Source organism: Leptopilina boulardi, unplaced genomic scaffold (assembly GCF_019393585.1).
Source record: "Leptopilina boulardi isolate dan_hultmark-lab unplaced genomic scaffold, ZJU_Lbou_2.1 LbouV2_112, whole genome shotgun sequence".
NCBI classification, from domain to species: Eukaryota; Metazoa; Arthropoda; class Insecta; order Hymenoptera; family Figitidae; genus Leptopilina; species Leptopilina boulardi.
In genome coordinates this window covers 1,555,535-1,576,471 of record NW_026137655.1, presented here as the reverse complement: position 1 = coordinate 1,576,471, position 20,937 = coordinate 1,555,535, and the positions used below count along the sequence as shown (strand labels likewise).

Sequence of the window (20,937 nt, the reverse complement as noted above, 5' to 3'; positions counted from 1 at the left end):
TACGTAACAAAATCTAGTGAATTAAGCAGAGTACACCAAAACTAGTTCTAAGAATTTTTGTTTAGTATCAAAACCACTATAAAAGAATATACACAAAAGGAAAACTATTCTCCTTGGTACAAAGCACAATGACGAGACAGAAGATCTCGCATATTGTATGAGCAATGAGAGTTCCATTAAACAGAGAAGCTAACATAGTGAGAGATACTGTACAGGAGATATGGTGTCAGAACTTGAAACTTAAAGTCATTTGGACTAAGTTTGCAACTGTTTCCTACACTTTAGACGCATGTTTAGATTTAGAGAGCAGCTGAGAGAGGGATAGTGGAGTTGTTCCATGGGGAAATCCTGAGAGGTTTGCGCAGTTTACACACTCACGCATATATATATATAGTACGCAAATATGCTAAATTTTCTCTCTCTCTCTACCAAGACCAAATTTGTCCACCAATAACGGCAGAACCGAGAGAAAACCGCAAATCAAAGTTTTACCCTTAAACCTCAATCTTCTATCTGATCCCCGAAAAAAGTTTTGCGGCTTTACTCGCTGCTACCCCAAAAAGGGGTCTCAAATCTAAACATTGCGGAGGAGCTAACGTTTCATCCGTTCAATCCAAGTTTATGTAAATTTTACTTTGAAAATATTAATAAAACAATTTTTAATAAAATAATTCAATACGGAAAAAAAATTCACCTGAACAGCGACACAGAAAATTAAAAGACATTAAAATAAGCTGCAACGCTTATTATTTTAATCCATTTTGATATTAAAATAAGCAAAATTGGATTAAAATAATAAGCGTTGCAGCTTATTTTAATATCTTATAATTTTCTGTGGATATATTTCACTAAAAAAACTAAAATTTTCGCTATTCTAGAAAAACATATAGCTGTTCCAGATAAAGATTTTTTTTCCGTGAATAAGAATAATAAAATAATTTAAAAAAAAACTAATTAAATAATTCAATAATAATACAATAATACAATAATAGTAAAATAATACAGTAATAATAATAATAATAACAATAATAAAAAATAATAATAGTAATAATAAAATAATACTTGATGTAAATTCAGAAACCAGTTTGCGAACAGTAGACGATTCACTCCTCGCGCTCTTTATTCTCTGAATTTTTTTTTTTTTTTTTTTTTTTGAACTGTTTTTTCATTTTTTTTTTCTCGTTTTCTTTTTAAAGAAACGAAATAAAGTTGGTCATTGGTAATTTGCATTCAACGGAGTTGTTTATACACGTGAAAAACAAGCCACGAAACCAAATCGAGAAACGCTCTACTACAGTAGTATTCTAGATTTGCACTTCGAATGCAGGCTGTACACGCTTTTGCCATTTGCAAACACAAACTCGAAACAGTTACTTCTGCAAACGACAAGCTTGTTGTACTCACTGTTCGAAGGAGGGCGTGTATACACCAATGCATTTTCACACAAATTAAAACTTCGGCTATACACCCGCGCGTGCACCATGAGAGAGATAGAGAGAGAGAATATTTTTTCTCAAATGAATAACTCTATACAGGAGATTACATGGGCAAAAGAATAAAACAAAAAAATGATTTACATGAAACAACTTTTTGGTAAATATTTTTTAAAACTAGATTCGAATAATTTAAAAAGAAAATTATTGAAACTTTTTATTTTTACTACTCCTAAAGATATATTTGTCTCTCGAGCGATATAAATTTTTATTTGTTGCAAATAAATTTTATGTATGATTTAAATAAAAATTTTATTTATGACAAATAAAATTTTTACTTTTATTATTTATTTATTTTAATTTAAAATTTTATTTATGACAAATAAAATTTTTATTTATGCCAAATAAAAATTTTATTAGACTCTGAGAAAAATATACGTTTATTTAATAGAAATATATTATATTTGTTTCAATTAAATCATTTCTCTGCGTAGAAATTAGCGTAAAATTAAGGGGTTGGAAATTCTAGGTAGAAATTTATTTTTTTGCCCGATATGTTCTCCTCTAATAATAAATTCAAACAATTTTTTTCCCAGCGTATAATAAAAAAAAAAAAAACAATATAACAGTCAAGAAACATTGCAATGGCAACTAAACGAATTATCCAATTTAAAAAAATACGCAGTAAAAATTGTAATTTCCACGGCAAGATTTATATTTTTCTTTTATTACCCGTAAACTGCATTTTAAAAATAAAAAAAAAAGAAAACGAAAATGCAACCACTTTACAATCGCGAAACAGGGCCATCGATCATATGGCTGCAGGCAGAGTTGAAATTACTTCGAACATGAGATAAACTACGATACAGATATTTTTTACACTCCTCATGTATTAAAATATATATATACGTTCATATAATACGTTTAATCGCGTGACTCGCAAATTCGTCCGAGCGAAAAATTGAGCTTTCAAAACAATTTTAATACATAATATATCCCATTTATGTCAGATGATATTAAATATTTTTTTTTGTCGCACTTTGATGAAAAAGAAAATTTAAAAGTAACACAAATTTTTAAACGAACTATTCGAATTTTATTTTTAATTTAGCCATACAAGAATGAATTTGCGAGAAAAAAATTGAGAACGATGAGATAAAAAGAAGTATGGAAAAAAAAATAAAATATAATTAAAAATTATGTCTCTGAGAGTGCCAAAAACGAAAATTCACATTCAGCAGATATATAAATACATCGAGGAATGACAGGTGTTTCGCAGTGATTCTCCGCGAATTCTCCTTTTACCCCTTTCACACACACTAATACAAAAATCAGCATTGATCCTCGGAACTTTCATATCCGTTTTTTTCAATCCAAAAAATTATTTTTTTCTTAAAATAATAATGAATTAAAATAAATTTTTAGAATGCCTCGGAAATTTTTTAATCAGGGAAAATAAAAAGAAAGAATAAATTTAACTTTCTAAAATAAATTTTTACACAAAAAACTCGGAAAGAAAATATTGCGCGAAAAAAACGCAAACATTTCACATCTTTTGGAAAATTTACTATCCATTGTAAAACACTTCACAAAGCGCGTGTTTCAGCAAACGTTGAACGTAACGTTTTAACAAAAGATGAGGTTTGTGAGAGGAAATCTCCTCTTAATTACTCATCATCAAATTAGAGGTATTGTGCAAATGAAAAGGGGTTTTGTAAGTGGGTTTCAAGTGGGCAGAGCAGTTGGAAAATTGGCAGAAAATATACGAATATGAAGAGAATCTTTCAACAAAGTGAGCACGTAATACGGTTGGATTCATGTACACATCCAATATTTACACACACACACACAAATACTACTAAAATGGACCAAAAAAATTCGAAAACAGGTTCCTTTGCAGGCTGCTTCTTTGTATGGTACGATTTAAATATTTCGAGTGTAAGCGATAAAGTACAATGTCCTTATAAAACAGGATGGTTCAATCTTATTTCTCTCTAATCTATATATCCTGCAATGATAACGAGATGCTGCGCGAATATTTCCTTCTTTGAAACCCATCTTTATTTTCTAAAAATTATTTTTTTTGTCTCAAAAAATAAAAATTTTGAAACTAAAAAAAAAATAAGCAATAATTATGCAAATTAAATATTGTTCGATAATTTTCAAAATGGTATCTAGAATTAAATAATGACAACCAAAAAAAATTCTTTCACACCTGGTAACATATTATGTATTATATTATAATTATATACAATAGAAAAAATTACACAACAAAGTATAGTCGAATTTGAGAAGAAGAAAAAAAACTATTGAGAGAAAAATATACTTTCGGAAGATAATGGGAGAATTTTTTTTTTTGAGAAATTATTATGCGACATCATGCACGCGATCGACGATACGAAATCCGTGAGGCGAAGTGCATATATAGAGAAAGAAAAAGAACGATATATATATATATATATATATAAAGAGAAGTGGAAGAAGGATTGGCATACCTGAAGAGCAGGTGTTCTTTGAATCTTAACCACTCTCAGTTCTTTCTCGATCTCGCCTTTCCATACTCGTATATTCTTTAAACGAGACACGTTTTTCTTTAACCAGAACTTGGTAACATGTCTTCAGTACACGAAAAATATCAAAAATTCATCTCTATTCACGACATCTGCATTTGTGAAAATTTTACAACTTGATACCAAAAAAAAAAAGAAAATTTTCTGTCATTTATAAAATATATAAAAAATAAATCTTTCTTTAAACAAATTTTTACTAGAGAATTAATTTTATAATAAAAAAAAATCAAAATAATAATAAAAATAAACTAAAAAAAAAAAATAATAATAATAATAATAATAATAAACTAAAAACATAATTCAATAATACACTCAGAAAAAAATTCGTTTGAAGCAACCAAATTTTGGTTAAATCAACAAAATTTATTAAAATAAACCAAAGAGTTATTTAGATCAAATAAACATTTATTTGAAGTAAACAAATTTTGTTTGAACTAACCAAAAAATTGGGTAAATATAAAAAAATGGTACATTTGGTTCAAACATATCTTTTTTCTGAGTGTAAAAAAATAAATAATACAGTACACTGAGAAAAAAAATTCAGTGTTTGCAACAAAATTGTTTGGTTAGGCAATTTTGGTTCTTGTAACCAAATTTTGGTAGGCTGAAACAAAGTCGTAGAGTTATCTCAACCAAACATTTGGTTAGGCCAACCGAATTATTTGATTGAACATTTTTAAATTCCAACCAAAATTTAGTTACGAAAAACTGTTTGTTTGTTCAACCAAACATTTTTGTTGACCTAACAAAAAAAATTTGGTTGAGCTAACCAAACATTTTTGTTATGACAACAAAAAACACTCAACCAAATTTTTTGGTTGACTCAAACAAATAGTTTGGTTGCTTAAAAAAAATTTTTTTGTTGGCCCAACCAAATTTTGGTTGCTCTGACTAAACATTTTTCTCAGTGTAATAATAAAAATAATAATTAATTAAATAAACTATATTTAAAACTAATACCATTTAATTAAGTCAAATAATAATTATTTAATAAATATTTATTTGATGATTTTTTGATCATTATTTATTTGATTATTATTTATACGATAAATATTTATTTGATAATACTCAACTAGTTGATTTTTTGAATGAAATAAATTTATTTATTTTTTCAGTGTGGGAAAATATTTTAACAAAAGCTTATTTCATCAATATATATTCAAAACAGAAGCTATAGAAAAAAAAATTGCTTTACCTCGATAATACGTACGAAACGTTTTTGCATTTAAATTAAGCAAACGCAATTTTTTTCCCCCCCTTATATTGGGATATGAAAACTATTCGGCTTATAATCAAAAAGTAAAATTTTATCGAATTTCCTCTCAATTATTATAATAATTTTTTTTCTTTTGTTAACGCACTTGGGAAAATGTAACGTTAATTATCCTCAATTAAAACAACTATTGTTTCAAATAATGATTAATATTGTTTTCTTTGATAATTATATCATTCTCCTATTAAATGAATCATGTGATAAAAGTCTTATCAAAAAAAGGGATAAAGAGACTTTTATCAAAATAAAAGATAATAAAATTGATCTCGAGACTTTTATAAAAAAAAACTGATAAAATTGATCTCGAGACTTTTATCAAAAAAAAAGGTGATAAAATTTGTTAAATTCACATAAAACGTAAAAAAAAAAAAGTTCGACTGAGATGGGAGTCTATAGGGCAATATAATAAAAGCTCTATAGTCAATTAGACCATTGATTAATTATTGAAAAAAAGTGGAGGGGGGCAGAAACACATCCCTTTGAATCATGTGAATACTTTGGCTCAATGCCCACGATTGAGTTTACTGTATTTTAATTACCTATACACACGCTTTATTCTCGAGGGCAACAGATGAGTACATATATGAACCAATTTTATTCCTCCCGCGTATTTATCGAGAGCCTATATCGTATATTGTTTATATATTCGTTTCAAGTTCATTCAGAAATGTAACGCGCAATAATTTATTATTCCCCACTGTGTGTGTGTATATACCAATTTAGATCAAAATTTTGATTTATTTACAAAATAATTTAATTTATATTCATGAAAATTATTTCTATTGGTTTACAATTAGTAATGCATTTATATTATTATATTAACAAAACATATTCCGCGGGGAATATAAATTTTATACATATTTATTTTCTAATTGAAATAAAATTTATGGTATTAATTTTTTGAACAATGCAATAAAATTTATTTAATTCAAATAATGTAATTATTTACATGAACCAAATAATTTTTAAAAATCAATTAAAAGGTATTTGTTATACAAGTTTTAATTTTTAGCGAAACTGAATTTTGTAAAAAGAATACTATTCAAAAAAAGGGTTTTTAAGAAATTTTTTTCTAGGAAAAAAGGAATAGAAAAAATCTATCATTTTGATAAAACTACAGATGCGTGAAGAGAGAGAGAGAGAGAGATCAATTGTCAGTATTCTATATGTAAGCGGTTGATGATGATCATACTCGAGAAAGTTTCCGCCGGAATTACTAGGCGAGATGTCGAGCGATAAATTTATCCCACCAAAGGGTGGAACGGCACCAAAAGTACAAAAATAACTCCCAAGGCTCTTTCTCGTTTCTTGTGCATATGTGCCATATGTATATAGAAACATGATGTATTCGTTATAGGAGAATAACATATGTACATACCGACTTTACTCTCAACAATGGCAAGTTCATTTAACCGAACAATAAAAATTTTAACTATACCAAAAAAGAAAATCAAAAGACAATGGCAAAAAAAAATGTCTCGAAAAAAAGAGAATTTTAACAAGATACTGAAAAATTTGTAATAAATTTTTTTTATATAAAAAAAAGAATGAGATATATAATCGTTGTATCTTTGGTAACATCGGGGGGAAAAAAAATGGCAACGGCAAAAAAAAAAAAAAGTAAAGTACACTATGGCCATTAGTTCCACCTCATGTGAAATAATGGTACTTGATGATGGTTAAAATAGGTTGGCAACTTCTGTTCACTCGAAAAGAATAAAGTGCCTGTATTTTAATTCCCACTTTCTCGAGGCGCATCTTATATACAATTTATAGGGCTTGAAATGAGCTATTTAAAGCGTAAGTTCCGGCACTTGGGGACTCATAAAAAAAAAGTCGCCTTTAGGAAAATTACTATTTGAAAAAAAATAAACGTTGTGTAATTATTTTTTAGCATTTTCGAACAGTATGATTCCCTTTATTAAAAAATTAATTAGAGTTTGAAAATTATTGCAATTGTCAGTAAATGAATTAATCAAAAGAGCATAATTCGCAATTAATGATAAAATCGAATAAAAAATTAAATTTTCAAATGAAATTGCCTGAGGTGAGATCCCCTCAAACTCTCTCTCTTAATTTCCTTAAAAAGACCGAGGGTTTCTAATATTGATTTATAAAGCACAAGGGTCAAAGGTCGAGGTTCGCTTTTTTTTCTCTCTTTTTTTTTTGTCTACTATTCAAGGGCAAGGATCTGATATCCCTTCCGGATGTCCTTTATTTAAGACACATGCATTCATTCTTTTTTTTTCGCATTACTCTCTTTTAGCTTCTAATGAGATTGGTCGATCTCGCACATATATGACACGTTGCTACAGCAGCGAAAAAAAAAAATAATAAAGACGCAGGTACACACGCTAGTAAGGAGAGAGACGAGGAAAAGTGGAATTCATAAAGAAGCACGCTGAAAGCCTTGCATATGCTTCTTGAATTTTTCATTCTCAACGAAGTTGGGTAAACCGCACCTCCAGAAATGATTTAAGATATTTATGTGAAACGACGGGAATACCATCTTCTTACTAGTGTGCAACTTGAAAAAAAAGCTTTATTTACCAGTGAAAGAAAAATATTTTCCCTGTTATTTTCTTTTCATTATATATATATACTCTTTTACATATATCACTTTTCTCATATATTTTCCAAAAGTCACTCAAATCAAGAAACTTCACTTTGTTTTTTCTTACTTTCTTACTACTACTATAATTTAAAATAATAATATAATATTATAATAAAAATATAATAATACAATAATAATAAAATTATTATAAATAAATGCCTGATAATTGTTGTCTTGTTAATCAAGATACACGAAATTTATTATAAACGTGATGAAGCAAAGAAATTTCAATTTATAATATATATTGGGGTCAATAATATTTCGCGGCACATTCAAGGTCTTATGTATATACATATATGACTAATCCGAAACACAATTGAATCAATCTCATTATTGTCACGAATCATTTTTTAAAATTGATACCGAATGACTTGACGATTTTAAAACGTGATGACCCAAAAAAAAGAATTTAATGAATAAAATCCGCAATTTACACTTTTGTGCACGCATGGTCAATGAAAATTATATTTATTATTATTATATTATTATAATAATTAATAATAATAATTTATTTAAATTTTTGAATAAAATAAAATATATTATTAGAATAGTGAATAACAATAATTAATTTATATCTTCAAATAGTAAAAATTTAAAAAAATAGTCAATAAAATTTAGCGCTACACTCAATATAATGATTTATATTATTGAGATATTTCGAAAACAGGTCCTTATTTGTTTTAATTGCAGCTTAAATTATTCTGGGGCAAGGGGTAGGGGGAAATTAATTACAAGTTTGAAAATTCTCGTATACTAAAACGGGATTGACAAAGTGTAATCCGATTTTAAAGAGGATTAGAAATTGGATTAAAATACCTAATAGCTTTTAAGTCGCGAAGGAAACGGATCGTTGGGTAATTAATTTCATTATTAAGTGCAGATTCGTCTTTAATAAGCGATATATATATACTCGGACCCTCTCACGCAAATAAATACCCTTCATATTTTGAAATTAATATAATTTACCAACTTATGACATATCCCCGTGTAATTTAAACTAATCAAATTTTCCACTTGAATTTATTTGTTCTTGAATATAATTAAGAATCGTGATATAATTGAATCACGACGATTAATCGAAGGGAAAAAATTATTTAAACCAAATAGGAAGGATAAAAAAAATTATACGTAAAAAGAAAAAAAAATTGCAACTAATATACAAAAACTACCGAATGTACAAAACTAACGAATAGAAAAACCAACAAATATACAGAAAGAGAAAAAAAAAACCCTGAAAAATTTTTTAAAGAAACTCTAAGTCTACTTTACGAATTTTTATCCCGATATGTAAAAAAATACCTAAAATCTTAAAAGTTGATTGCAAATTTAAAGTAAAAAAAAAAATATGAAACCCTGACTTGGCAATTTTCAACAATCACGGCATCGAAAGTCCTTGAACGATTCAAACTGTGAGAGAGCTATAGAATTCGTGGAAGTGATTCCTGTAATTTAGAGGCTGGGCCAAAAAAGCGTTGACGGAATTACGGGCATTGTGAGATCGCAACACCATATATAATATCGCCACACACACACACTTACAACATCCACCACATTTTCTAACTTTTTTTTTTCTTTTTTGCCATTACTTTTTTTTCTTATCAGAAACATGATGTGCCAAACGAGACTTCAAAGTTACATTTTGGCTTTCGTAAAAAAAAAATTTTCCATCTACATGAAACACTGGTACTCTCTAAATCTGAATTGTAAAAAAATTATTAATATTAATTTAATAATTAGTTATTTCTAATAAGAAATTTTCTATATTTATTTCAAAAGCAAAAAGCTACTTTTTTTTCCAAATCACAGAGTGTAAATGATATTTTCCTATTTCCTGACTACCGGAATGGAAAATATTGAAATCGACCGCATAAATATGAGAGCAAGTCACTGCGTATCAATGACCGCGACACCTATAATATTGCTATGTAGAATATATATATATATTCAAAACGTATGATATTTGTGACCTCCAGCGATCTTGAAGAAATATGGCAAAAATTACCCCTTTTTTCATTTCTCTTTCTAGACCTTTGATCCCAGAGGGTATAACCCTGGGGGAATATACGAATCGTCTATAGGTATACATATATATATATATATATATGTATTTATATGTGTATAGACGAATGGGATTCACGGATAACAGGCGGTAACCACGCGTGCGAGAAATCATCAATTTTCAACCGGACGACCGAACCCTTTAGTACAAAATAGATATCTGCAGCTTCCAAGCACCCATAATGGTAAATATAACGCACTTCTCAAACATTATCCACTTATCCAAGATTTCCAGTCGCGGAATCTTAAAAGCTCAAAATAAAATTGAAAACAAACTGATAATTTTATAAATTTATCTTATTTTTTTTAATAATTAAAGTGAAATTTTCAGAAAAAAATTAAAAAAATAAATATTCAACTCCTACCTGTGCAGAAATTTTTTCAGGGCCCAGACCGGGGCCAAATCCGACTGCCCTATTAGGGAATGAAACCCCACGCCTGATGTGGCCCTGATTAGGAAATACATTTTGGCTCTGATCAGGTGTGGCGTTTCATTCCCTACTAGGGCCCTGGTAGGGCAATTTCTACACTATAAACAGGAAAAAAAAATTTACCTGAAACAGCGATATGTTTCACTAAAACAGTGAAAGTTTTCTCTATTCTAGAGAAATATATCGCTGATCCAGATAAATATTTTTTTTTCCATGAACGAAAATAAATCTACGCTATGCAAAATAATGTTCAATCTAATTTCAAGTGTAAAATAACAGCTTGAAGTTCATGTAGTAGTTTTGTCTCTCTGCCTAGATGATCACTATTGCGAGAAAAAAAAAGAAGAAGAAGATGAAGAGTCTCGACGAGCTGCGAAGAAATATGACTCCTTCGGGTGACACGGCTATTTCTATTCATGAACACAAGTCTATGACTTATGTTCCATATAACCGCATGATCGAGTTTAAAAAAAAAAAAATGTAACGAGAAAAAAAAGAGAGTAAAAAAAAAAAAATTCACACCTTTTTTTTTTTGTCACACGCGATATCATAAATGCGACGTCTTCGTCATTGACAAGTTTAATGCTCGTTTAGTGAAGAACTACCTACTTTTACTCGAAACTACCTTCTTTGAAAACAAAGGACGAGCAAGAGGCTCTGAATAAAACACGAGACTATCGCCTTTCCACAAGCTTTCCATTTTCTACACAATGCACTTCCTTTTGATCTTTAAGTTGAGGGTACTTTCAACCTCGGACTTTTAAAATCTTAAAAATTCATTTTCCAAGATATATAAATACATACACGATATATTTGATTTAATTGATACAAGTAGATAATTAAAAAAAAAAAAATAAATTTGATTCGAGATAATAATTTGTTATTATTATTTTCTAATTATTGTTGTGAAAGTAACCAGTGCAGAAATTTTACCCCAAATTGGGGCCGGATCAGGCTGTCCTATTAGGGAATAGGCGCGCCTGATGTGGCCCTGATTAGGAAATACATTTTCGCCCTAATTTGCCCCTGATCAGCGTTTCATTCCCTACTATGGCCCTGGTCAGGCAATTTCTACACGGGAACATTCAAAATTATTAAAATTTTTATTTTCAATTTTATTCTCTACGTGCAATAATAATAATAATAATTTTTCTTCCGTGCAAAAAATATAAAATCCAAATTTACGAAAGCGTTAAAAATTTTATATATGGAGAAATATACGCGAGACACTATAAATATATGTATATTAATGGTATTATCCGAGTTATTTTTTCCATTTGAAAATGCTGGTTAACAGCATGTGATTAAAGTTTTTAAGTTCAAAAGCTAATATTGAAATGAAATCATTAAATTCAAAAATATGGGGATAATTTTATACGCACGTGCATGACGCTTAAAATTTTTTTTTTTTTTTTTTTTTATTGCTCCCGCTTTTGTTGGACCAGTCGTTTTAAATGGGTTGTATGACGTAAAATCGACGGAAATATATGTATACACGCTCGAATCGAGTTTCGTCGCGGATTTTTGCCCTCAAGCATATATATAAATTTTTTTTTTACAATTCGAATCACTTTTTCTTCAGCTTTTTCGCTGCCACATCAATATGAATAATTTCGCGTGAACTGACATCAAAAGCGACCATGAAAAATTTCTCCTTTTACCCGGAAATATATTTTATCCTACCTCAAGATTTAAATCAGTTTTTTCAACTCCTTTTCTATATTTTTAGATTACTGTAAATAATTTTCCTTAAATTTTCTTGTTTTTATTATTATTATTATTATTATTATTATTATTATTATTATTAGTATTATTAGTATTATTAGTATTATTATTAATATTAATAATATTATAATTAATATTTATTAGCATTTTTTATTATCTTTTTTTTATTGAAACAGAATTATTAGTGCAAGGATTTTTTAAGGACCTCTATATGGAAATTTTTATGAAAATGGGAAAAATTGTTTGGAAAATGAAAATATACGTTGAATTTTTCGTACAAAACCAAAAGCGCATGGGGGGGCTTTTGAAACGAATCTGCAAAAAAAAAAGAGAGAGAGCTGCCACTTGACGAAGTTAAGGGTTCTCCAGTATGGAGTCTAAAACGATTGCGAGAGTAGACTATGTGGTGTATATATCGTATACGAGAAATCGAGGGCTTACTATATAATACCGAGGGAAAATAACGTCGACCCTTTCCTTCGTGTCCGCTAAATTTATGGGAAACAGACCTCTGTCTCTCGTAAAGAAAATTCGTTGCGAATTGTTACGAATTGTTCCAATTTTTTTTTCTTGTTCTCTCAAATTCGCAAAAAATAAAATAAAATTATATTACAAAATTTTGCAATTATTAACAAAATTAAATAAATTAAAAATATAAAAGATAAATATATATAAATATAAGGAAAAAATTATAGCGAACAAAAAAGAGAAAAATTGGGGAAAATTTTCAAGATAACACACACTCACATATTAGCTCTTATATATATGTATATTGACGTTTCAATGGAAAACTAAACCCCGAGAGGAGAATTTTCTCTAAGCTTTTGTTTTACCGCTTTCAAAATATTTACACAATCCTGATAGCAGACATGAGTTTCCACCTGGCTTGGAATAAAGGGGATTTAAGAAAAATAGAAGAAGAAAAAAAATGAAATAAAAAGAACAATATGTTAAGCTTCAAGTCAAGTGCAGTGAGTGCACTTGGACAAGCTTGTCTAAAGTGATGGTAGAAGAGAAGGGGGGGGGGCGCGAAAAAAAGTCTCTCTTTTTATATATCGATAAAAAAAAAAATATATTCATAAGAAACCATCAACTCGATATCAAAAATTTATATAGACAATCGTTTTCGTTTCAATAAAGTACCATGACAATATTTATTTGATTCAAATAAATATTTGATTTAAGGAAATATTTATTTAATACAATAAAATATTTATTCGACCTAAATAAACGTTTTGGGTTTATTTTAATAAATTTTTCGAAAAAAGAAATAATTTTATTGACCCAAATTTATTTTTTGATACAACAAAATGTTTGGATATTTGGTTAATTCATGCAAAATTTGGTTTTTTTCAAATTTTTTTGAAAAATATATGTGTGTAATAAAATATTTCTACGAAAACATATCAAAGTGTACATAAAATATTTTTTTTCCAGCAAATATGTTTTTGTGATGAGAAAAAAAATGACTCAATGTGCAATGATAGCAATGTGAAGGTTAATCGAAGGATAAGAGAACAAGGAAATGATTGTGCACAATATTTGTAAAAAAAACGTCATTTATGGTCCTAAAAAAAAATCCTCTCTGTAGAATATAATAAGTCTCTTGTATCGTCAGTGTAATCAATAATATATCCCCTCCTCTTGTAATAAGATTAACGCTAATTCATTGTTAGGCGAATATATTCGTTTCACACACACGTTCGCTCGCCCAATTGGGTCTTAATTAACCACATGTCATGTGCCTGGGCTTATTAAAAGAGAGCTCGAATTTTGATCATTAATTATAATATCTAAAATCTTTTTGAACTTTTGCGATTCATTTCGTATAAGTGGATAGAATCATATGCAAATTTTTCTATGGGCTATTGAAACTTTCTTTTTTTTTGGCGCACAAAATGAAGTTCTATTATATCAATTATATAAGGCGTTTGACAGTCTATATATTTGCGTCAAAAATTATCGCCTGTAAATTGAGATTTGTTTGAAGAAGCGAAAAATTTAAAAAAATTTAATTTAAGAAAGATAACCAAATTTGTGATATCAGAATTAGTAGTAGAAGAAAGTTGCAGTCAGACAAAAATTTAGTGTATTTTTTAAATTCAAATTTTAGTATCCGTAGTAAAAGGCAGTTGTAATCAGTAGTAAAAGTCAATTAGAACCAGGTATAAATTTCCAAATTATTCAAATTTTATTACAAGTAGTAAAAGACAGTATGAAACAGACAAAAATGGCCAAAATAATTTTTTAGAATAAGTAGTAAAGATAAAATTTAAGTCAGACTTTAAAAATTATTTTTTTAATATCAATAGTAAAGGAAATTTGCGGTCAGACAACAATTTGTAGAATCAGTACCGTATGCTACTACTAATAAAAAATAAGAATATTAATAAATATTAATAAATATCAATAAATATTAATAAATATTAATAAATATTAATAAATAATAATAATAATAATAATAATAAATATATCAACAATATAATTTGATATCAAAAAGAAAATAATATCCAATCAAAAGCCTTTGATGATATCAAAATCAAAACAAATTCTCCAGAGTAAATTATTGTCAGCGAGAGAAATTTATATATAAAATAACTTTATATAAACACGAGATGGGCAAAAAAAAAACATCCACCTTCTGGAAACAAGTTGATGTACCCTGAAGCAACGAAAATAAGATCTTAACACCTTTAGAGTGCAATGCAGAAAAATATATACAACATCAAGTCTCATATAACTTGATCAAGACAGAATTTCATGAACGTATTTTTTTAAAAAAAAAAAAAGAAAGGAAAAAATATATCATGTAAATAGATTTTGTTCACAAGCGTGTAAAATACCGTTATAAAGAATCAAATAAAACCCGATATATACATATACACGACTAACAATATTATTTCAAATCTAATATAATTCTCTAATAATACATTATATCCTTCCTCTCGTTTAATATCAAGATCGAATCCTTACAAACACAGGAAAGTCACAGTGTTAGAACTTGAATTGCCCGCTTATATGGTAATTGTGTTATAGAACAATGGAATTGTCAGATAAATTGTAATTTCAATCGATAAATTTGCATTTATCTGCAACTTTTTTTTGCAGATAAAAAAAATATTTGCAAAAAATATTATCTTGAAAAAAAACTAACATTCTTAAAATTAACATTTTTCTATAAAATTAATATATTCTTAAAAGTAATATTCTTAAAATTAAAATTTCTAAAACTAATATTAAATAAGAATAATTCTAAATTAATCTACAAATAAAATTGCAACGCTATTAATTTATTATCAAGATTAAAATAAAAACATTGGGATTTTATTTTAATAGCTTGCAAAATATCCATAAAACTAATTTGTAGAGAGCATTATTTTGACCTCTGCAAATTATTATTTGGACACAAAATCATAAACACAAATTATTATTATCATTATGCAACGCTATTTTATAATCAAATTTTAGGTAAATTTAATAGCATTGCATCTTATAGATCAGTGTAAAAAATTCTAAAAAAATTTTAAACCAAAAAATGTATAAATATTCAAAAAATATTAAAAAGTTATTTCAAAAACTCACCGAAATATTCTCGAAAAATATTGATGAAGTTGATCGATGAAGATTCACAAAATTCAATGTCACTTTTGTAGGGTAAAAACACTTCTTGATAATCACTTAAAAGACAAAAAAAAAATCGGTTCAAAATTGCAATTTAAATTTAAAAAAAAAATTTTTTGATAGCACCACACGAATTTCACAAATTAAACACGTCACTCGCGAACTTTCTTCAACGACTTTGTTGTTATCTTTAAATCCTCTTCCACAAAAATGAAACGCCTATATCGTCTTGATGAAATTCACGTGCCCCCCTTATTTAGAACAATGTCAACAATAGCAAACGCGACCCCAAGGTTCCACACAAAGTAATTGGATCTACTACCTGGTTTTGCGGTCACAACCTTTTCTTTTTTCTTTCCTCTTCCTAAATTCAATTTCAACACATCCAAGGTCGCTCTGTACGGTGAAAAATGTCTTATTATTATTTTTCAATAATCTACATCATAAATCATCGAAAATTTTTTGCACTATTTACTGCGCCTCTTTTAAACAAAAAAAAACAAATTTGTTTAAAAATACAGCAAATTAAAGAATTAAATAATTAAGGTTTGAAAAAGAAAATCAAAATAAAATTTGTCAAAAAAAAGGTCTTATTTTGACCTGAAAAAAAATTTACTATTTTGAAGTGGGGGGAGATAATTTTTCCACGACACGTGGGGAGTGGAAAAAAATTTCGCGGTAATTAGTAAACGATTATTTTTTTTTTTTTGTTGATTTTTGAAGGACGGCGGGAATTAAGGCCGAGCGGAATATTTGAAGAAGAGATGCGCCTTGTTGGGCAACCACGCTCGCTCTGCGAACAAGTCGGGAGTAGTGCGAGCCACGCGCATCATCAGTGCGCAATCCCACATCTCATTCGCCTATACTTGACCACCCACTCCTCTCTCTCTCTCTCTCTTTCTCTCTTCTCTTCAAATATCGGTTCTCAACCCAGGGGTTCTCAGACCTTTTTCTAACCCCTTTGAATCCTCAATATTTAACCCCGTTGAGTTAGAGAATGAGAGAGAGAGAAAAGAGAGTCACGTTCTAAAATAACCGGAAGAGAAGCAGAAGCCCTTTTTACTATACATTAAAAAAGACTCTTCTTTTTTTTTATATAATATGTAGAGCATTACGATAGGATATACTCATTATGTCTAAAAATAACACTCAACATTTTTTCACATGTTTTTAAACTTCATGATAATGAGGACTTATTGATAAAATATTGCGCGCTCAAAAAAAAGTTTCCGACGAAAGAGGGATTCTTTAAAAATAGTCATTTTCTTGAGGGGAAAAGAAAATTTTTTTTTTACACGACAGGACATCAATCTATGTCGTTTAGATTACGAATGATTAAATGAAAATTTTAGTTATTTTTTTTAATAGAAGATAAGGTGATTTTTAATTTATAAAGGTTAATTTTAGAGGGTAATAAAGTAGGCCTTACCTTTAGTCCAATGTAGGTTCAATAAGGGTGAAATGTAGGTTCACAGAGGTTCAATGTAGGTTTAATGTTGGTCTATTGTAGGTTCTACGTAGGTCTATTTTAGGTTCTACGTATAGGTCTATTGTAGGTTCTACGAAGGTCAATTGTAGGTCCTACGTAGGTCTACTATAGGTTCTGCGTAGATCAATTATAGATTCTACTTAGGTCCCATAAGGTTCAGTAAAGGTAGGTAAAAAATGTAGGTCTACTGTAGGTTCTACGTAGGACAATTGTAGGTTCTACGTAGGTCTATTGTAGGTTCTACATAAGTCAATTGTAAGTTCTACGTAGGTCTACTATAGGTTCTGCGTTGGTCAATTGTAGATTCTATGTAGGTCCAATAAGGTTCAATAAAGGTAGGTAATTAAATGTAGGTCAACTGTAGGTTCTACGTACGACTATTATAGGTTCTACGTAGGTCTATTGTAGGTTCTACGTAGGTTAATTGTAGGTCCTACGTAGGTCTATTTTAGGTTGTACGTAGGTCTATTGTAGGTTCTACGTAGGTCAATTGTAGGTCCTACGTAGGTCTATTTTAGGTTCTACGTAGGTCTATTGTAGGTTCTACGAAGGTCAATTGTAGATTCTACGTAGGTCTACTATAGGTTCTGCATAGGTCATTTGTAGATTCTACGTAAGTCCCATAAGGTTCAGTGAAAGTAGGTAATAAAATTTAGGTCTACTGTAGGTTCTACGTAGGACAATTGTAGGTTCTACGTAGGTCTATTGTAGGTTCTATATAGGTCAATTGTAAGTTCTACGTAGGTCTACTATAGGTTCTGCGTAGGTCAATTGTAGATTCTATGTAGGTCCAATAAGGTTCAATGAAGGTAGGTAATTAAATATAGGTCTACTGTAGGTTCTACTTAGTTCAATTGTAAGTTCTATATAGTTCAAAATAGGTTCAATATAGGTCGAAGTAGATACAATTTAGGACCCACATAGGCTCAAAATAGGTCCAATGCAAGTTTAATGTAGGTTCTTTTGTAGCTTCTGTGTAGGTCTAATTTAGGTTCTCTGTAGGTTCAAAGTAGGTTCAATGGATCTTTAAATTAGTTTCAATTAACATTTAAAAAATAGTACTAAATAATTTAATTTTAACAAAATAAAAAATTTTTCTAATAAACTTCAAAATGAAAACAAAATAAACTTCAAAATTTAAAAAAAATGGAATTTTTGTAAATTTTAAAAAACGATGTATTTGACAGTTATCTTTAAATATAATTGACTCATGTGTGAAGGGATAAACTTGGAATTTCACGGTAAAGATGACACTGTGACAAGCCTATTAATTTGACGATATATGTGAAGGGTAATGAACATATACACAAATCGATATCCTTGCGTCACCCATAGATTCCAATATGAACCTTTAATATAATCCAAAATATTAAACGGATAGGATATACACCCCTGCTTCTATTGAAACCATTTACAGGTAATGCACTATTAAGGGGGACCACACACATAATAGAGAGAAAGAGGGGTTGTTCAATATCCATGACTATACATATAAAATAATGCTATGCCTTTGATCTAGTTCTAAGCACATAAACCAGAAGGTTAATTTAAATTTTTTTTAAATTTTTATTTACTATATAGTTATTTATTTATTATACATATGTGTACTATAGATTCAATTTTATTACTTTCATACGATGATTTTTATTATATAGGATTAAATCATAAAAAAGCAAAAATGAATAAACTCTTTTTTAAAAAACAGAAGAATAAATTGTATTCCAATATTTTATACATATTTTAGTAATGTCAACAGGCTCATAAGCCATAAGCGGAATTTTTGTAATTTTTCATCCCCCTCCCCCAACTTCATGAGTTGATTGCTTTATAGCATAACTGATCATAAAGTTGATCAACTTTTATCGTCAATACCGAAGCTTTTTTTTGCAACTATGTATTTGCATAACAATTTCTATGTTTGATTTTTACATTATTAAGAAATAAATTTAAAATAAAATTTATTGCTATAAATAAAATGTAAAAAAAGAAATAAAATTATAAAACACAAAAATGAGATATATTTTTAATTTAATTATCAAATTATAATGAAAATTAATGAAAAAAAAAAATGTTGACCTGATGTCTCTCTTTCTCTTTATGAATGTCACAAGAGAAAAGTTGAAATAAGTTAATCTTATTTTTTCGTCACAGGGACCTATTTTATGACTTTTACGAGGGTGTAACATAAACTCTCCGAGTTTTGTATTTCAGCTTGTTAAAGAAGGGTGAAAATACTCAGAAAATCATGAGAAATTTTCAACGCAGTGAAATTCAAATATAAACTCTCAGGAGGAATTTTAAATCGTAAAATTAATGAAATATGAGTGTTTATTAGTTTTCTTCTCGCAATCTCTAGGCCAAAAAGAATCATATTATTTTCTTTTTTTTTACGACAAAATTGAAAACTATATTTTTTTTTTTGAAAGAAAATGATGTCATAAATCATTTGCTTATAGTTTTTTCTTAAATTTTTTTAAAATAACAGCCAAGCAATAGAAAGCAATAACAAGTAAAATAGTAATCATAATTTTTAATAATAAACTCAATGAGATGACAAAACAAACAATAGCAAAAAAATTTATATATTCTAAATTTTAGAATAAATTAGAAAAATAATGTGTTATCTTAAATATAAGAAAGTTATTTTACTCGTTTTTCAAGTCGAAAAGTTGAAGGCTCAGCTAATTTAAGCAAAACGTCTGGTTTAAGTTTCATATCCTTAATTGGCGTGATTTTGTCCTTTTTTAAAATATACTTCCGCAGAAAAGTTGCTGCAATCACTTTTATTGACATTAATGCATATACTCGACCTGAAAATTGAAGATTAGTGGAAAATTTTGAAATTAAAATTAAATTTTAATTTCCTTTAATTTTTTTGTTTTTGAAAAAATATACCTATACAATCTCTGGAACCAATTAAAAATGGCATATAAGCTAACGGATGACGTTTATGTATTTCATCTGGTAAAAATCGATCTGGATCAAATTTTAATGGATCAGGCCAATATTTTTCATCTCGATGAAGCACAATGATAGAAGCAGCTACTGCACAACCTTTGGGAATTGTATAACCATCTGTAAAAAATTAAAAATGTATTAAACAAAATTTAAAAAAAAGTGTAATAAATAAATAATGAGTTAAAATTTTTCTCATTATTGAAAATTACACCTATTTCTAGATCTTCAGTAACTTCACGTGCAATTATTGGCACAGCTGGAAATAGTCTCATTGTCTCCTTAATTACTCTTTCTAGATATTGTAAATTTTGTAAATCATCACTTTTTACTGGATTTTTTCCCGGATCGTCAACGCCGTAAATATTAAATAATTCCTCGTAAACTCTATCCTATAATTATAATTACATATAATAAAAATTGAATTTTATATTTAAAAAAAAAAAAATAATTACCTGTATTTCTGGATGTTGAGCGAGCATAAGAAAAAGAAATTCAATGGTTCTTGCTGTAGTATCCGATCCCTATATAGAAAAAAGAAACAAATTTTAATTATCAGAATAAAAAATGATTAAACTAGAAACAATATAATAGTGAAAATAATAATTACACCAAATAATAGTGTAAGCACTTGTTCTCGAAGATCCTGGTCAGTTAATTTGTCTCCATTGTCTGATAATTCTAACAGCAATTGTAAAGTGGGTTTTCTCTTCACTATGTCATTTTCTATGAACCATTACACCTTATTATTACATATGTTATTATTAT

General features: G+C 28.4%; 2 protein-coding genes across 8 annotated transcripts in view; both read right to left on the bottom strand.

The window, feature by feature from the left end:
* The window catches only part of LOC127281673 (protein tincar), a 179,076-nt gene extending 162,559 nt beyond the window's left edge, over positions 1 to 16,517 (bottom strand). For all 7 annotated transcript variants that reach the window (XM_051305519.1, XM_051305528.1, XM_051305554.1 and 4 more), the window contains exon 1: positions 15,687 to 16,517. The gene's annotated coding sequence lies outside the window, so the exon portion shown is untranslated. The remainder of the gene's footprint in view (positions 1 to 15,686) is intronic.
* A 3,212-nt stretch (positions 16,518 to 19,729) lies between these two features.
* On the bottom strand, positions 19,730 to 20,899 carry LOC127280782 (cytochrome P450 4C1-like; the record flags this gene model as incomplete). Its single annotated transcript, XM_051304047.1, has 5 exons — positions 19,730 to 20,024; positions 20,110 to 20,289; positions 20,384 to 20,561; positions 20,625 to 20,693; positions 20,780 to 20,899. Coding segments are annotated over 5 exons (717 nt in total), but the record flags the coding sequence as incomplete, so codon positions are not given.
* Between the last annotated feature and the right edge of the window lie 38 nt (positions 20,900 to 20,937).